The following is a 20,091-nucleotide window of genomic DNA, read 5'->3' on the forward strand; positions in this document are numbered from 1 at the left end:
ACATGTCAATAGTACTGAAGTGAGAAAGCCTGAGCTATGTGGAAGCTTCCCCTTGCATCCTCTCTACAGAAAGAACTTTTTGAAGATAGAGACTTGGATAGGTTTTGCTGGATATGGGAGAAGCCGGCAGGTGGGAGAACCAGCATCTATAATTATCTCCTCTATGAGGCTCAAGGCCTTGCTTTCATTCTGCCTCCTACAGCCTCTTCTCGTCATTGTCTTAACAACTGTCACCTCAATATATTTCACTCAAAAAAATCTGTTGAAGATGCGCAGGTCGGAAAATAGGCTCTGGGGAAACTGTGGACTTATAAGATGAACCGTCTGAGCCAAGGTCACTCAGCAAGTTGCAGGGCAGACCTGGGAGAGAATTCTCCTGGGTCCTGGTCCAGGTCCCTCAGGAAGACATCACTCCATTTTGCTGTTGCCATGGTAATTATAAATCAATTTTGTCTCTCCATTAAAGCAGTTACTCCATAGAACGTTCTCACAAAGGATTGTTGAACTTGCCCTAGTTATTCCAGGGATGTGAAAGTAATCACATTTTTGTATATTCTATAATTCTGGCTATGTTTATGATTGTCCTTCACCTATAATGGTGAGGTTATACTGCATCGTGGTTTTCATGCATTGCTATGACTACTCCAAACAAAGAAAACTGTGCTAGAAGCAACAGCAAGCGATTCTGGTTCACCTTAAGAAAGGACAGGAAAGGAGAACAGAGTGACTTCTATCATCCTTACATTATGCTAAATGTTTTACATATCTTACCTCATTTATTCATCCCTATAATTTGAAGAATTTCTTGAGGTCAATTTTCTCAAACACTGCTGTACATCAGAAACACCTGCAAGGTTTACAAAATCCCAACATCCCAAAAGCACCCCCAAATCATTAAATCCCACTCTCTGGGGATCGGCCTGGGCATCAGTAATTTTTTAAGTCTCCCCAGATGATTGCAATACGCAGGCAAGTTTGAGAACCAGGGCTTCATGACTCATTATCCTTATTTTACAATGATGCTGACATCCTAAAGGAAAAATGAGCTTGCCTAAGGGCACCCAGCTGGTGAATGGTGAAACTGTGATTCAAACCTGGTCTGCCTTTCTCCAAAGGCCATGCATAATCTTTCTCATTGTGCCATTTTCTCCCCAGAAGTTTGTTGTTTGTGGCTTTCTCGCTCATTTGGAAATTTGGTTGCAATCTTGTGAAGTTGAGTGAAAGGGAATTCTCTAGAAAGCTATCAGGAACTCCTGGATTCAATGTGCATCTTAAGAACAGGTCTTGGGGGGTGGGAGGGAAGCAGGCATAGTCTTGTCTATGCTCTTGAAGGTGCTTAGATGAAATGGAAAACCATTATGTCCAATCTCTTTGTTCCTCTGGTCAAGATTTCAGTTCCAGAAAGAAAGGATCCAATTGACCTGACTTGGGTCATAAACTAGCCCTTGACTAGCAGAGGCCAAAAGCCCTGATCAAAAATCTACCAGACTGTATCCCATGGGTGCAGAAAATGACATCCCAATAATGAAAGAAGGGCTGCTGCTAGGAAGAGAGAGGGAACAAGTCCTAGGCAACCAGAAAACAATGCATGTCTACTACAATGGAGGGGACTGAGAGACTTATGACAATTTCACAGCTACATGATGATCCCAAAGTCAAACTCAGCAAAAACCCAGAGGTTCATCCAATCAAAATCACTAAGACAGATAAGGATCATTCAGAAGAAATATGCCACTGGAGAAGTGGCCATGGAATGGCCTCAAAATCATTTGCAAAATGTTGTGAGGTTTGTGCATTTTTCTAAAGACAAGATAAATGTCTTTTATCAGATTATTTAGACTCTAATAAAGCAGAAAAGATAAGGTTGGGGCTCCTGGGAGGTCTTAGGGAAGAAAACAAGAAGCTAGTAGTCAATGGTTCCTAAGAGAGCTTCAGATCCCAGGAACTACCCCGGAAAATGAACCCCCATGACCTGGCTTGACAGCACAAAGACAAGGCTGGTACAGTTTGCTGAATTTGAGCCAATAGAACAATGCTTAAAAAAAAAAAACAAAGGCACTGACAAAAGCAGACACAAGGTAAGAGCTAACATGTTTGCCCACGGTCGCATGGCAGCAAGGGACAGGATCTATCTGGTGAGGAAAGAAAATGTGAACCTCTGAGCAAAACGATTATAACTGGAGGAGGCCAGGGGATCTCTAGGGTCAGAAGCCAACAGGGACAATTAAAACTCAGCTGTGGATGTGTCAAAATAGAGTACTGTCCCAGGCAGCTTACTTGGGACCCTGAGCTCCTTTCCAAAGGGCTAGTTCTCTATCCCATGAGGGTATCTTCCCAGATCTAGGCATCAACAGACACTGCCATGAGGAAACTTGATAAATGAAGCCATTGTGAGTTATTAGTATTACATGAGTCACTGTTCGGTGCATCAATTCATGGACAAATCAATATACAAACAAAAGAACAAAAATTGTTAACTGTGGCTAATATAGGTACTATTTCAAGTCCCTACTATGTGCCAGGGTCTGAGACAGAAGCGTTACCTGATGGGTCTGAGATAGAAGCTTTATCTCTCCACAATAACCCTATAAGACAGTTACTATAATACCCATTTTACAGATGAGGATCCTGAGACCCAAACAGATGAAGGGACTTATCTACATTCACACAATGAGAAGTGATGGAATTTGAAACCAAGTTTGTCTGACTGGAGTATCCAGGTGCTTGCCACAATGCTACACTGCCTCACAATATGTGTAATTTAGTTAGAGCATTGACTGCGTGTTTTAGGCATTTTGCATTTATTATCCTTAGTTCTTACAACAATCCTTGAGATAAGTTTTACTGTCTTTATGTCTTTTTTATGAGAAAGACAAGTAATTTTTCAAAGGGCACATTTTGAACACAGTTTTTTTTTTTTTTTTTCCTTGGAGACAGGGTCACACTCTGTCACCCAGGATAGAGTGCAGTGGTGCAATCATGGCTCACTGCAGATTGACCTCCTAGACTCAAGTGATCCTTCCCACCTCAGCCTCCTGAGTAACTAGCACCACAGGTGTGTATACTATGCCAGGCTAATTTTTTTATCTTTATATTTTGGTGGGTGTCAAACTCATAGGCTCAAGTGATCCTCCCCTCTGCCTCCCAAAGGGCTGGGATTACACGTGTGAGCCACTGCACCTGGCCCTGAATACAAACGTTTGAATCCAGATCTCTTTGGCGCTAAGCTCCTGGTCTTTCCACCAAACCTGCTGCCTATCCAATTCTATTTGATTTTTGAAAATATGTTGATTTTGCCTTATTTTCACAAGCATTGTACTAAGCTTCTATAGAGAAATGCCAGCTCCTGTCCTCGAGGAACTTTTTGTCTACTTAAGAGATTAGATTATATGGTACAGAAAAATGATGATGATAACTATATGGCTGTGGAGGTTTTAAAACATAGCTGCAACTTCTAAGAGACTTCTTCCATGGAGAGATGGCCCCTACCCTTGCATCTGGGCAAGCTTGTACCTGTTCAGAGCAACAGAGCAGAGCAGAAGGGGTACTATGTTGCTTTTAAGGCTCATTCATAAAAAGCCATGCTACTTCTGAGTTGTTCTGAGTTGCTGCACACCTCTTCTCGGAGTGTGGAGCAACCATGTGAGAAGTTAGACTACTCAGAGGCCACCATGTTGTGAGGAAGCTCAAGCCACACAGAGGTCACATGTGTAGGCAGCCAGGTCAACAGTTCCAGCTGAGCCCAGCCTTCAAGTCATCCCAGCCTAGGTGCCAGACATGTGAGTGAACAGCCTGCTCGTGATTCTAGCACCCAGGTATTCAAGTCTCCCCTGGCCATTCCAGACTCTGCAGATGATGCCTCAGACTGTATGGAGCAGAAATAAGCCGTCTCTACTGCACTATGTCCAAAATCCAGACCTAGAGAATCATTGAGCATGATAAAATGGTCATCACTTTAGAATACTAAGTTTTGGGGTGGATTGTTAAGCAGCAAAATATAGCCATGATAATGGCTTTTTGAGTGATTATTTAATGCCAGACACTGTCCTCTAAGCTTGACATGTATTACCTCATTTGATCTTCCTAATAAGCTAGGGAAGCAGGATACTATTAAAGACCATGCCCAAGATTACTTAGCTACTAATGGCATTCAAAACCGGGTCACACTAACTCCAGCATCAAAGCATCAATAATCTAAACTGCTATACTACAGAGGAAGCAAAATTTTGTCTCCGAATAAAACCTACAAAGCCCCAAGCCAATCAGTTTTAAGAAACACTAACTGCTATTTTTTTAAACTAAACATCTTTTTTTTTTTTCTTAATTTCAGAAGGCTTACTGTGGAGCTGAGCTAATTATTTGAGCCTTAATCAAGGACCAGCCACTCCCCGAAGCAGCTGTCCTGGCCTCTCTCTTGCCTCTAGAAAGTCTCTTGAGTTAGACGGATATTGGCTCAGGTCTAACCCCCAAATCCCAGCCCCTAGAAGTGAGGATGCATAGGGCTGAAAGGATCCTTGGAGATCATCCAGTCTACTTCCCTCATCCCCTTTAAAGATCAGGAAACTGAGGCCCAGGGAGGTCAAATGACTTGTCCAAGGTCACACGGTGTGTCAGAGGTACGGCCAGGTCTCCAAATTCCCAGGCAAGCATTCTTTCCACTACACCATGCTGCAGTTGCTAAAAATTCCCCAGAGCCGCCTCCCTCGGCCCTCCTCTTGACAAAGCTATTTTCCCCCCACACAACTACACACAGTCACATTTGGCAAGAGGTGCTATCAGCCCTGCTCTGCTCATGAAATCCTGTTTTGCAATGGGGCCTCTTTGTTCGTTAGCAACACAGACAAAGAAAACTGTAGTGCAGTCTTCTTGGAAGAAGATGTTTCTTGTTTTGAAGACGGGAAGAGAGCTTCCTGACTGAACATGGCTTGAATCAGCATGCAGCTCCAGTCAGGAAAGAACCCAGAGGAGACTTGGGTCTTTGCAAAATTTCTAGAATGTACAAGGAGGGCACACGGCAGGGGGAAGCTTATGGGAAATGTTTCAGAAAGTACTAAAATGTAAGCCTAAACAGAGTAAACAGAGCAGATTGGTTACCATCTTGTGCTATGAAGCAATTAGAAGGGGAGGGGTGTTGGTGGAGAACTAGAGTCATTAAAAGCTCCATGAAGCAACTGGCCTTCCCATTTTTGAATTCCTGCTCCAGTCCTGGTTCCCAGTGTTCCTTCCCTTGCCGTTTTCTTCAGCTGGGATCTTCCCTCTCTAGGCTTTAAATAAGCTGCAGGTGGTGCTGAGAGCCCTCAGGATATGATCTGCCATCCCGAGTCACCCATCTGGTGCCTCTCCCCTCTGCTTCCACATGATTCCCTTATTTTTTGTACTAGATGTGGTCCCTCTTCTGTCTCCCTAGCTTCCCAGACTGGCAGAGGCTTCCCATGGCTCTGCATGATCATTGCACAGGATGAGGCAGAAATGAAGGCACCTTTTCACAAGGGCAGACCACACCAGGAAGCTGAGGTCCTCTCTGGTGACCTTCCTAATGCATTTCCCTTTGGAGATGGGCTGAGATCAGTGGGGAGGGAGTAGACCAGATGATCTCCAGAGATACCTCAAAAGCCTGAAAATCTCTTGGCTAGGGAAGGCAACAAGAGGGGGAGGAACAGAACCAAGTTCTGTGGCACAAATTCAGAACTTGTACGCTGGCAGCAGATGGAAAGGGAGGTGCCAGCTTCTAGCAGGAGGGGATGTGGTGGACGCGTTTCTCAGGGCGGTTGCAAGCCACAAGTCTTGCATTCCAAAGGACTGGGTGAATTGCTGCCTGAGAACCTTGCTCTGACACAGCCACAGCATAGGTCTCCAGGCACCAGGTGAGATCTCCAAAAAGAAACTCCACTGGCCAAGTGAAGGTTCTTAGACCCTTTCCCCCACAGCAGGGTCTTCCCCATCGCCTACCCCATGCTTACGCAAACCTGACCAAGGCACAAATTTTATTCCAAATCCCTCTCCCTCATTTTCACCAAGGAAAATTCCTCCTGCTGACTTAAACCTAAGAGAGAAAAATAAAGATAATACCTCCTCAGGGAAACGATGTCCTAGCGGTCCCTTGCAGCCCAGGAGGGGATGGGAAGCTGGCCCCCTAAAGAAGGCCCTGTATCTCCTCATGGCCTCAAATGCTGCTGTGCTGTGTGTCAGTGTTTATGAAATGCTTCTCAAATAAGGCCAGTGTTCTACACAGAGTTAGGACTCTAATAAAATGCAGAACTTGTGCTGTTCGCCAGCTAGCTGCAGAGGCATACTTGAATGCTTTCTCAGATACAATTGTTCTCAGATTAATATTTTCCCCATGAGTTTTTTTTTTAATTCCACTTGTACTATTTTTTTATGATGTGTGAGGCTTTCTATATATTTGTACCCACTAAAATGGATGAGGGGGACTGCTTTTATCATTGATTCCTGAGGGTTTGGTGCTACCTCCTTCATGGTTCTAGCATTTTTCCCAATCCACAAATCTCCCTGCTCTGAACCTAGCATGGTAGCCTTTGCCTTGTCAGTCATTTGGAGGGAGAGACAGTCTAGACTAACTCTGAAGTTAGTTTGAGCTGTTGTAGTTATCAGAACATTTCACTTGCTTTATTCTTTGTGGTAGACACCCAATAAATGGCCCCTTTAAATGGTTCCATCCTTCATGGATTCCCTTATTTGGTCCTACTGTCTTAGACACTGTCACTTATTAATAAGCCAGTGCTCTAAACTCCACCTGGTTAAGCTGCTGACATGACTGGTGAGAGGTTATATTTTAATTTGTAAAAGATGCATCTTGTTAAATGAAAAGGAAACTGGAACAAGAGTTTGAAGACATGGGTGACTCTGAGCAAGGTTTTGGAGCTCCCTGAGTTTCTTCATCTGTAAATGAAAGCTTCTAAAATATACCCTGATCATCTTCCAGATATAGGATTTAGTGGTTCAATTCAGATATTGTGGGTGGACTCATTAAGGTATTCACATAGCACTAAATTTAGAAGGCATTTGGAGACATCTGATCTCATTTAAACCTTGCATCAGCCCCCTGAGATGAGTGTTATTTCCCCCATTCCAAAGGTTATAGATGAGACAATGGAGACCGCAAAGGTACTCAGACAGGTGGGGCAGTTAGAAAGTGACAGAAGCCAGGATTCAGCCTAGGTCTTTCTACTACATCCAAATTGTACTCCCCATTGGCTTCCCACTAATTCCACTTAGAATCCCCATACTCAGAACACTTTCTACCTATATTCTAGAGCTGGGGAGAGAAGAGGAGGAGAGAAAGAAAGAATGTCAGCAAAGTACTAGATAGTCCAGAAATTTCTGTAACACATTTCTGAGCAGGACAGCTCTCCAATGAGATCATCACTGCTGTGCTTTTTAATTACAAAATGCTCTGTCCTATTTGGGGTACAGGGAGTTCAGGAGTATGTCTAAGTAATTCATCATTTAAAAAGTCCAGCCCTGGGGCACCTTTGCATGCTACCCTGGACATGATAAAAGATTTCAAATAGCCATAAAAATGAAGTCTGAGGTTGTTTCCAGGGCAGAGCTCTGAGTTCATTGCAAGTCTCCAAACTCCAGTTAAAGTCCAGGCCATGAAATCCAATTTCAGGACGTGGGGTTCTGATGGTGACAGTCCAAATTCAATACCAAGACTATGGAGAACTACATAGTGGGCAGTAGAGGGCAAGAGGCCAAGCTAGAAGGATTAAGGCAGGAGCCAGGAGCAGCTAAAGCTCAGGGAGAGATGCAAACATGCATAATTCCATGGCCAAGTCATAACACTCCGATTAGAAGAGGATCATGGACTCCACAGCATGCAGACATACCTGAGTTAGGGCACTCACTAGGGCACATGCTAGGGCATACGCTAGGGCACATACTAGGGTATATGCTAGAACATACACCAGGGCATATGCTAGGGCACACACTAGGGCATACACTAGGACACATGCTAGGGCACAGGCCAGGGCACACACTAGGGCATATACTAGAACGTACACTAGGGCATATGCTAGGGCACACACTAGGGCATATCCTAGGGCACACACTAGGGCATACACTAGGGCACACGCTAGGGCATACACTGGGGCACATGCTAGGGCATACACTGGGGCACACACTAGGGCATATGCTAGGGCACATACTAGGGCACACACTGTGGCACATGCTATGGCACACACTAGGGCACATGCTGGGGCACACACTGGGGCATAGGCTATGGCACACACTAGGGCACATGCTATGGCACACACTAGGGCATACGCTAGGGCACACACTGGGGCACACGCTAGGGCACGCACTGGCGCACACGCTAGGGCATGCACTGGGGCACACGCTAGGGCACGCACTGGGGCATATGCTAGGGCACACACTGGGGCATATGCTAGGGCACGCACTGGGGCACATGCTAGGGCACACACTGGGGCACATGCTAGGGCACGCACTGGGGCACATGTTAGGGCATGCACTGGGGCACATGCTATGGCACACACTAGGGCATATGCTAGGGCACACACTAGGGCATACATAGGGCATGCGCTAGGGCGTACACTAGGGAACACACTAGGGCACATGCTAGGGCAAAGGATGGGTATACCTGGTAACAGACAGGAGCTAAAGAGGTAGAAAAACCGAAGAGGGAGGCAAGGTGGGTGGTTAAGTGTGCTGGCAGACTTTCAGGAGCCACAAGATACACTGCTGCCAAAGTGCAGAATGAATCATGGGTCAGGAACCAGATTGGCATTTAGGACAAGAGAAGAGGAGTCTGAGCCCACACAAGCAGTGATATGGCCGTGATAAGTGCAGTCACACTCGACTCCAGCCAGGATCCATCTTATGTACATCCTGTTGGAACAGGACCTGATGCCAGGGCAGGTGGAGCCCAGAGATCCCAACTAAGAGAAAACAAGTGGTGCATCTAACAGCAAAGGAAGATGACTCCTGCCAACATTTGAGTAGATGCTTGAGGGGGAAAATACTACTCAGCAAGATTCATCAGAACTACTCTTGGAGGGTGTATCCCCTCAAACCCGAAATTTAAAAAACAGTCAGTGGACACATACCATGGAGATTTTTCCTAAGATTTGGATTCTGTTCTAAACATCCCTATGAGATAAAACTTCCCAAAGTGCTGCTGCCATCATTTTAAGTTGGGCTCAGGAGCATCTAATCATGAACTTCCGTGACTGTACCACGGTCCCATTCCTATGTACAGGGACACTATTAGTCTTCAAGCTCCGATACAAAGGCCACCTATTTCCCCAAACTGGACATGATGGCTCTGTTTCACCAGGTGTCCAGATCACATCCTTGACATTCCTCTAGATGCTCTGCATCAAACAGGGGGTCCTTGATTTAAGTTGAACTCATCATGTTCTTCTTCTAGTTGTTACTTGAGAATGGAGTTTAGAAGACAGAAAAGGAGGTTGACTTGAAAGATTCTGAAGGAATGACATGACCAGGGGTTGGCGTGCAGCCTCTGAGACCAGCCTGGCTGGATGAACCCTGCCTCTCCTGTTCCTGACTGGGGATGTCATTTCACCTCTCTCATATAGTTGTCGCATCTATAAAATGCAGACAGTCCTCCTGCCTACTTCACATAACTCTTCGAATAGGAAATGACTCCATGCATATAAAGTGTAAGAGCAGTGCCAGGCGCTAAGAATGGCTCAATAAATGCCAGCTATTGTTATGGTGATGACTGTTGTTGTTGTTTATAGAGGCTTGGGGACCCTGTAGGCCTCGGTCCCCTATGCTTCATGCTCCATCATGTCTGTTCCCAGAACTACTCCAGAAAATGTGCCCGATGCCAGTGGGTACCCAAGATGCTAAGAGAAATCACTGTGTTTAAAAACCTGAAGCTACCTGAGCTCTGCTATTGGCAGAAAGGCTCAGTCCCTCAGGCTAAACTTTTTACCAGGAGAGAATAATATATATATACATACACATTCAACATACACACACATACATGCGTCATATCCTGTGCTGGTGGGACTTGTGGTACTAGCCTAATAGGACAAAAATGAAGCTAAAGTCATGATGGAAAGTTCCATGAGAAACCAAGAGTATAGAGAAAATTTAGCAAGCTGAAGAATTAAGCATTAATGGGAAATTATTCCAGAGAAAATATGAACCAACAGGACCCCAGGGAAAGAAGATGCTACAAGCCAAGAAGACCTCAACATTTTTTTTTCCATCCCAGCCAGAAAGAATGGGGCAATATATCTATGTAATCCAAATGCCAGATTGTAGAAAGATTTCGGAAAAAAACGCACAGAGAACTCTGCTGATTATATTGACAACTTGGATAAGGATCTATAGGGCAAGCTCATTAAAATTGCAGAGGAAATAAATAGTGGGAGATGGGGAAAGGAGTAGTTAATTGCTAGATGAGGAAATCGAAATAGAAAATGCTCCTGAAAAGCTGATGAAATGAAATGATTTGCCAAAAGTTAATTACGATAAATGCAAAGTGTTGCACTTAAGACTCCAAAAAGTCAACTGCACCAGTCTAGAAGGGGGGACAACAAACTAACAGCAGGGAAGGCTGGGGAGATATGGGGGTGTCAGGCAGCTTGGTCAAAACGAGCCCACCCAGGGCTGTGGCTGTCCAAAGTGAAAAGGTTCTTTTGAATGTGCTGGCTGATAGAAGTCAAATAAAACAGTGAGGGCATGGAAGGTCTCCTTCTAACTAATGCAGTCCGAGAAGATTGGAATCCATCTAGAGGAAGAGAAGTAGGCATGGAGGACAAGGCCTATGCCCAAACTGTATGACAAACAGAACAGTTGAGACAATTGTAAAAATGTTAGGAGACTCAGGTGAATGGGTGGTGAGAAACACCACAGCAATAAGACTTCCAAAAACTTGTCATTTGGAAAAAAGATTATACTTGCCCTGGGTAATGACAATCAATAAGAGGTAAGTCCAACTCCCACACAAAGGACATTTTCTTATTAGGACTGTGTTTTTTAATGGAATAAATTGCTTTAGGAAGAACGGAGCTCCTCATCACTAGATATCATCAAGCAAAGGAGGCTAACTGACCACCTTCCCTGAAATTGTGCTGATGGAAGACCAACCTTTGTGTGGTTGGAACTTGGACAGAAGGACCTCTTCCAACCCCGATGATCCATATTTTTCTTCATGAAGCTTCATCCTGATCATGCTCTGATAGGAGGTCTACACTCAGTAAGACTTTTGATCATAATAACAACAGGAATATTGATAGAGGGAGCTCTTGGTTCCAGGCAGCCTATGTGGATTAATGCAGCATCCTTTGAAGGGAGTATTATTATTATTCTCATTTATCAGATGGGAAGACTGAGGCCCATCCAGCTAGTAGATGACAGAACCGGGATTTGGGTCCCAGAGTCTTGCTCTAGTGGCACATTTTCCCATCTTCTCTGTCCACTCAGTACAGAAGGTTCTAATCATGCACCCTTTGGCCAGGGTTTCACTGTATCAAACATGGTACTGACAACACAACTATGAAGACCACAGTGAGTGGGGAAGAAAGGTTAGCCTCTCAACAGGCCAGCAGTCACAGTAGTTACAGATCACAGTCCAGGCCTGCAAAGCAGAGAGGTAGAGGACTCATGAGCATCCAACCTTGGCAAGGTTGATTTGAATTTAAGGATGGGGAACAATGAAGAACGGAGAGCACAGGGAGCTCAGCACAGTGCCAGGGCACCCTCTGCAGCCATCCAGCTTGGGATTAGCAGTGGTCCAGAGGAGCTAGCTCTCTAGGAACGCCTCCACCCCTTGTTTTTCCTTTCCTTCCAGCAGTTCTAAAAAGGGTTAAGACCACCTTACATAATGAGGGTGGAGCCTGCTAGTAAATACAGCTGTCTCAAGTAAAAGCAGTAATAGAGGCAGACATGGGAAGTCAGTAAAAGGAGGTATTTAGGGAAAGATAGAAGGAATGAACATTGAAAAAAAAGTCAGGGCTAAAAATTCCCCATGAAAACCCACCGCCAAAAAATAAATAAATAAAATACATTCCTTATTTAAATATAACACAAAGCAACACACCCATGGGACAGACCTAAACCACTTTCACCATAATTCCCCTTCTGTGGAACAGAGGCCAACCTGGGCTTTGCTGTAGGGGCAGGACCAAGAGCAGAGAGAGAAAAGGAGGGGCCCAGCCAAGAGGGTATTGGGCACAGCCCACAGGCAGGCAAGGAACTTGCCTCCACAGGGCTCTGGGTTGGAGCAAATTTGGGGTGGGCATCTCAAACCTTCCAGCTGGACAGGGCCTGAGATGAAGATATAAAAGTAATAGCCATGGTCACTAACAGGAATAGTTTAGGGAGGGCTCCTGTGGTGCAGTCACGCATTACTTAATGATCTGGATATGTTCTAAGAAACTCATCATTAGGCGATTTCGTCATTGTGCAAACCTCATAGAGTGCACTCACACAAGCCCAGAGGGTCTAGCCTACTACACGCCTAGGCTATATGGGATAGCCTATTGCTCCTAAACTCCAAACCTGCATAGCATGTTACTCTACTGAACACTGTAAGCCACTGCGACCCAATCGTGAGTATGTGTGTTTCTAAACATACCTAAACATAGAAAGGTACAATCAAAATATGGTAGGAAAGATAAAAAATGGTACATCCGCATAGGGCATTTAGCAGGAATAAAGTTTACAGGACTGGAAGTTGCTCTGGGTGAGTCAGTGAGTGAGTGCTGAGTGAATGCGAAGGCCTAGGACATTACTGCACACTACTGGAGACTTTATCAACATTATACACTTAGGTGACACTACCTGTATTAAAAATAAAGTGATGGCACTATGCTGTTACAAAAGCTACGACATCACTAGGCGATAGGAATTCTTCAGCTCCATTTTAACCTTATGAGACCACCATCCTCTATGTTGTCCACTGTGTCATTTTATGTGGCACACGACTGTACTGTGCTAAGCACTTTCCTGTATATTATTTCATTTAATCCCCCCAATAGGGAAGATTCATCATACATACTTTACAGTTAAAAAATCACAGAGGGATAAACAATCACAGCAATGAGTGAACAACACTCATTGTTGGAGGAACCGTTGTAGGAACCGTGCTGAGCGCATTACAGGGACTGCCTCAGGTTACATTCACAGCATCCCCATGAAGACAGTGCACTTATCGTCCTGGTATCACAGGTGTGGAAACAGGTACAAAAGAATTAAACACACTGCAATAGTGTGTTTAAGTCAACAATAGTGTAACACGCCCACAGTGCAACAGCAAGATGTAACAGAGCTGCAATTCAAGCCCAGAGTTGTCTGTCTCCAGAGCGCCTGCCCTAACCACAATGCTTAGGGGTTGGGAACCTTCTTGCCGCAGCCCACATTGCCAAGGTGAGAGATCCTACAGCTGCAACCCACTATTCATTCTCACTTTCCTGGGGAGACAGAACTCTGTGACAACAAACAATACCGGAGAGAAAACAACATAACAATCAAAATGGCAAAAACGCAGAAATAATAGAAAATCCAGATGATCAACAAAAGCAGAACTTATCAATTAATACAAGAAGAGCAGCAATCAAAACCCACAGAGCGCTCAGGATGACGCTGATGAGTTCCTGATTAGAAAGCCCTATGGTTTAAGTGCTCAGGATTTCCAGCTCTTTTCATGGGCATGTGCACAGTAGGAGTTTTGCAAGGTTGCTAAGCAATGCCTGGCAACCAGACTCCAGAGCAGATCACTCAACAGGAGTCCTTGGTAACTCTAGTAAGGCAATAAATATTAGTTCATAAAATCCAAATTTTAGATACCCTTAATAACTCATGACATAGGTTACCAGTAAGGATCCCTTAGTTATACACCAGAATGCAGATATGTAATGGCCCATCCTTCACTTGTAAGAACTAAAGAAAGACTTCTAGTTTTGAGGTTCAGTATTCCTTTATTGAATACACATTTGCTGAAAACCTACTGTGTGCCAGGCACTGTTCTAGACACTAGGGAGGCGGATACTGACAGTCCCCCAATGGACTATAACCCCTAAGAAAACCACTAAGACTATGCAAGAATTCTACTTTCATGAAAATGAGGCCCAGAGAGGTAATGCAATCTGTCCAAAGTTGCACAGCACCCTGAAGGCTAGACCGGTCCACTGGAGGCAGGTCCACTCAGCCGCTCCTTAGTCTGTCCAGAAGGGCACTGTTTCCCTAAAAGGTCACATCACCATGGTTGACCCAGAGAGACCCCATGATTCACTAGCTTGTCCCTGTCTTCTAAGTTGACCCTGAGGGCTGGAAGTACCAGGACACAGGCCTTGGCTACTGAGCATCTTGGAAAGTCTCCCACTTGACCTCAGGACCTCTGTGGTCAAGTGAGGGAAAGCCTATGACATGGTGTCAGTTTTTATTGGACCAAACCACCGGCAAAGCTAGCCGTCATCTGGAGTGATGGAGAAAATTAAGTTACCACATTCTCACGTTTCAGCCTTTCGCCCGTTCTCCTTCGCAAACAGGAAATGTTTATTTAAATATAGCAGTCTCCAGCATGTTCCAGAGCCAAGTGAAAAACCAAAGATGTCCACTCTTGCCCCCACTCCACCATTCAGGCCACCCCTCACTGCAGTGAGAAGTGGGCCTCTGCCTGCCTCTAGGCAGGAGGGCAAGATGGGGAGAAGTGGCCCCACATGAGAGTTCATTTTCATCTGCCTCCTCTTTTTCCAGGCTGAGATTGTGGTTGGAGAAGAATTACATCTGTGGGCTCCTTTTGTAGTCAGAAGGGTAAGTGCAACATCTGTTTACTCTGTGCTCCATGGTAAATGTTTGGTTTCAGGCACCGCCATCCACTTCCTCTCCTCTCGTCCTCTATCTTTGCTGCACGGATAATAAATTACACTGAATTCTTCTCTGCATTTATTTAGCTTTCTTGTGGGTGTCACCTCCTCATGGAGGGGGAAAAATTGTCAGTAGTTTATAAAAGAGAGTTTCTTTTTCTGCCTGATGTGCTGACGTTATAGGGAATACCTTGGAACATGGACCCCCAACTCTGATTCTGGCTTAATTATGAACAATTCAGGCCCCATTCCAGGCCTGAAGCAAAGTCCAAATGCTGAGCACATTATCCCCACTCAGGTTTTCCTTAATGTTGTAACACAAGGTTTCAGAAGTCAGAAACATCCAGAGAAGCAATATACACAGACAGACAGACACACACACACACACACACACACACACACACACATACACACAAATCCCTTCATCAAAGGCTTTTTGGGAGGCAGAGTACCAAGAATGGTGAACGGAGAAAATGCTGTTTCTTTGTTTTAAAACACAATTTAAACATTTGAGATCAGAAAACTGGATTTTAGGAAGGTCCTGAGCATCTGATGACAGTGCTGACAAAACGTGCCCTATGGCAAAATGAACCCTGGGAAGTTCAAAAGGCTCACCAAAGCAAGTTTCCTTCTATCTTTTGCTTACATTCTTTACATTGAAGTGCTGGTTTTCTTCTGTATATGCAATGATTCTATATACAGTTTCTGGAATGCAGTAGAGGTTCAAGTGATGTTTGTTCTCAAACTCCTAGGCTCAAGCGATCCTCTCACCTCAGCCTCCCAAAGTGCTGGGATAACAGGCATGAGTCACTGCGCCCGGCCTCACGTAATGTGTGTTGAATGAATGAAGGCAGGAATAAATGAGTGATTCTTCTCTGAAGAAATCCTTGGCAGAGCATAAAAATGCCAAATATCCCCCAAGAGTTTTCAGAATTGAAATGTTACATCTGAGTTGGCTGAGAGAGAGTGTGGTGCAGGACTTTGGTGGTGAAAAACTGTTGGTGGACTGCCCTGAAACCCTGAAGTGAACCTGACCCAGCTTGCTCCTAAAGACTGTCCCCGATTCCCAGGGAGGAAGGAGACTAGAATGAGATACCATCGCGGCACCCCCATGCACCCTAGCCAAAGTGGCACCAGTGACCACAACTGAGGCAGAAGAGACCAGAGATATCAAAGCAGCTCCTGCTCTCCCACTGCCTGTTAAGGACTGCAGCAGGGGGCCTATGGGAACAACCAGGACTCCAGTCTCTGCCCTGTTTCTCCAGTTCTAGAGTCGATGGGTTGCCCTGAGCTGCACAGATCTCCTACAGGAGATGACTGGGTGGTGTGCTGGCATGGGTGCTGTTCCTGCAGCTCTGGAAAACTTCCTACATACCAGGAGGAAAGGGACTTACTCTCCTTGGTTTCCCAAACATGGAGCACGGTTTTGAAGATGGAGAAGAAGTAGTTTCAAGACCCCAAGCATCAGAGCTAACATCAAAGTGAGCTGAACATTTGCAGGGTATACCAGAAGCAGAAGCAACAGCAGCCTGTTCTAAGATCCAAGCCCAGCCAGAAACCTCCCAGGACTGTCTGTTTATAGATTGTGGTCCAAACTGACCCTTGTTCCAAGGATGACCAGCAGAGTGATAAGGGTTGTGGGCTTAGGAACCAATCAGGCTTGGATTCAAACACTTCACTAGCTGCATGACCTTGAGTAAATGACAAGACGACTTAACTGTAAAATGGAGTAATAAGCATTGCCTATGTAACTAACAGGACTGTTGGAGAGATTCAATGAGATAATACATGTACACAAATCAAGGCATGCAAAGCATTTATCAAACAATAGCTATAGTTATTATTTCACTAAGTCATGTGGCTAGCACTGGTGTGACAAGGAGGAGAACTTAGTTTACAAGGTGCAGGTATCTAAAAATACCACTAAAACAAGTTTTGCACTCCTATGGACTAACATAATGTCTGAATTAAGGTGTGAAAAACTGGATTTTGGCCCCTTTATTGCCATCAACTTGCTGTGTTTTCCTGGGCAAGTCATTTTATACTTCCAAGCCTGGTTTTCGACATTTGTTAATAATTCGGCTCTCACCCTTTAGGATTCTGTGGTTCAACCCAACAAAACAATCATTGCACTTGAGGAAAAAAAAAAAAGTTTTCAGCCAAAGGAAAAAGAGAGCATCAGGAATAAGGAAGACAGTTCTGCTGAGTCTCCACCCAGAGACGCACAAAGAAGTGGAAGAGAAGAGGAGGTGGGGTGATAGGAGGTGACTAACAGGAATAACACACTCTAGGACAATGCTTGTCATCACTACTCTCTTCCAGCCTTAAGTCAAGAAAGCAGAGTGGAAGATCCAGGCGCCTACCCCTAAGGCACGTGAGGAAGGGGAGAAGAGGGAGAGCAAGACACGGAGGGAATCCACCACACTACAGCAAACCCTCACCCACTTCTCGGCTGGGTTCCCAGTAAGGCTCCCACCCACTCCAGCGTTTCTCCCCCACTCCCTTACCCCACCCCAACTGCGGACTAAGAGGAGCCCACCCCGGAGTCCAAGTTTTGAATCTGGTCCGAGGATCAAAATGATAAATGTTTCCAAAACGTTGACATATGAAAAGTAAATATTTGGTTGCACAATTGGGGTTAAAACTAGGGTCAATCCACCCCATTCTGCAAGCGCCTCTCCATTCGCTGCCAAGCCCAGGATCCGAGGCTGAGTGCGGTTTGTAAGATTATAACGCTCGGTCTCATTTGAAGAGCTGTCAGCATTTCCATTCTCCGGCCCCTTCGTTCGGGGAGGCATTTATAACCCAGCCATAAAAAATTCACCCGGGGCTGCAACTTGGCATCTCCCAGACTGCTTTCCAGGCAGAGCGGGTTTTGCGAGCACCCACTCTGAATCTGTCCGGTTCCTCAGAAGTTAAACCTTCACCCACACTCTCAACTTTCCTTGCAAGGGCAGCCAGAGAGCGGCTGGCCCATTCTGATCTCCAAGCAGGTCAACAGTCTCGGGCCCTCTCTCCCGCCTCTGCGCCTTGACGGCCCATCATCCTATAGCTTTCTCCTTCGCCCGCCCCCCTTTTTAATGAGCGCAGACCCCTGACCCTCACCCTAAGACCTTGAGGCTGCAGTGCTCTTGCCTCCCCTCGCCTCTCGCCAGCTACTCCTCGGAAGCTGTCAGCGGGCCCTGCGTCTGGAACCCTCACCCCTGGAGAAGCACTGCTCTTGGCTCATCGCGGGGGGTTTGGAGACCTCTCTTTCCAGATCGGACCAAGCCTACAGACTCCCAGCTCGGAGAGCGAGGGATCCTATCCAGGAAGGGATGGGAATAGAGACTGCATCCAGGGAGGTCGAAAGGAAAGGAGGGATCTGGCGCCTGGGGCCACCTCGGTGGGACCCAGGTGGGTGGCCCGCGTGGGGTGGGGCAGGGGTACTCACAGGCGCTCAGCGTTGCGGGGGATGCCCCGAGGAACCGCGCGGAGGCCCAGCCCGTGGCAGTCCACGCTGGCGGCGGAGCAGGTACACTTGGTGGGGCAGGCGACGGCTGGGGGCCCACTCAGGACGCTCGCCAGCGCCAAGGCCAGCGCTAGGCGGGCGCGCACGGCAGCCCCGACCCCTGTCCACCCGGGGGCCATGGTGTGCAGGGCCCCGCTCCCGGAGGAGGCTGCCTCTGCGGGGCAAGACGCGTGGAGCCCGAGGAGTCGCGCGGGGAGCGCGGGCGGCCTGGGGAGCGGGCTGCGGAGTTGGCGCGGAGGAGGGGCGAGCTCGGCGCTCAGGCGCACGGGGCGCGGGCGGAGCGGGGCGCGCCGGGCGGCGGCGGCGGCAGCGGCAGCAGCAGCTCCATCTGCGGGGCCGGCGCTGCCCCGCTGCGCATCGCTGGGAGTGCCCAGGTGCGGAGCGCCCCCTGGCCCCGCTGGCCCAGTTGGGGACCTGGGGCGAGCGCAGTGGGGCGTGGCGCCCGGGGAGGTCCGGCTTGGGGCTGAGCTGGGGAGCGCGGCGGCGGCGGCTGGGGCACGGGGCGGCCGGGTGAGCTGGCCGGCGCTGGCTCTCTCCATTCACTGAGCAGGGCAGACACCGGAGACGCGGGGCCCACCCCTCCCGCCCCCCCTCAAAAAAAACGCCAACTCCGCCTCCCATTGGCTGCGCCGCGCGTCATGTCGACTAAGTTGGGAACTTTGCTGGAGCGACCGAGAGCCTGGAGGGAGGAGGCAGTAGAGGAGGGAGAGAGAAGGAACCAGGGAAGGAAAGGGGCTCGGCCAGCAGGGCCCCGGGAAAGAAACACTGAAACTCATTCACTGTTAGGAGCCAAGGACGGATAAGGCTCCTGACACTTTTTTTTTTTTTAAATTCTTGCACTGAGCTGAGCACTCTACTCATATTCTTTACTTAAGTCCACGATCTTCCAAGGGGGCATCTGAAAACAGCTCAGAGAAGTGAAGCGACTTGCTGGAGATCGCACAGCTGCTAGGGACGCCAAACCATGGCACTGTCGCCCACGAAGCCGCTTCCCTACTTCACCTAGTACTCATGGCAAAGATCCGCAATTTTGCGGTTGACACCAATGTACTCCACAGCTACACACACACACACACACACACACACACACACACACACACACACGGTGGTCCATGTTGTTGAGGTCACTGGTGGCAAACCTTACCCGGAAACTTGCCCTGCTTTGCCCAGACCCAACGCTTGGTGGGCTGCTAAAAGTAGTGATGGCAGCGACTCGGACCCCTGGATTGACAATGCCTTCTTCCATCCTTGTGTTTCTGCTTCCTGACTGGGTGACTCTGGGCCAATCGTGTCATCTCTGAGCCTTCATTTTCTCAAATCAGGGGCCACAGTCCTGCCTGGCCTCATCTCCCTGGGTTGTTTGGAGCATCACAGAAGATAACGTGTTTTTGCAAAAGTCATTCGCAGATGAGGCATCCCTTCTGTCCCCAGCGCCTTCTTTCTTCCAGCGTCCGCTTTAAATTGACTAGGTCTGAGCTTTTCCAGATGCCAGTGGGGAGGGGCGCGTGCGTTAGGGGCTCCATAAATACTCGTAGGAATGATTTTGTTTGTTTGTTTGAAAGGAAAGGGCAGGAACTGCAGGAAGTATTGCCCAGATTTCCTTGAGGTCCGCTCACACTGAGAAGGCCTGAATGAGCCCTGCATATATATACACACACACTGGTATCTACATATTCACAGCCACTCACACACTTTCACATACTCAGGCTTACACACACCCATTTACACACACGCAATCACACACACGTGCACATGCAT

General features: G+C 47.0%; 1 protein-coding gene across 2 annotated transcripts in view; it reads right to left on the reverse strand.

Moving 5' to 3' along the window:
* The window catches only part of SLIT3 (slit guidance ligand 3), a 695,238-nt gene extending 676,361 nt beyond the window's left edge, over window positions 1-18,877 (reverse strand). For both annotated transcript variants that reach the window (XM_065547045.1, XM_015452236.3), the window contains exon 1: window positions 18,256-18,877. In XM_065547045.1, the coding sequence (XP_065403117.1) occupies window positions 18,256-18,872 (617 nt within the window). In that variant the 5' untranslated portion in view covers window positions 18,873-18,877. The remainder of the gene's footprint in view (window positions 1-18,255) is intronic.
* Window positions 18,878-20,091: the final 1,214 nt, after the last annotated feature.

Source organism: Macaca fascicularis, chromosome 6, assembly GCF_037993035.2.
Source record: "Macaca fascicularis isolate 582-1 chromosome 6, T2T-MFA8v1.1".
Lineage (NCBI taxonomy): Eukaryota > Metazoa > Chordata > Mammalia > Primates > Cercopithecidae > Macaca > Macaca fascicularis.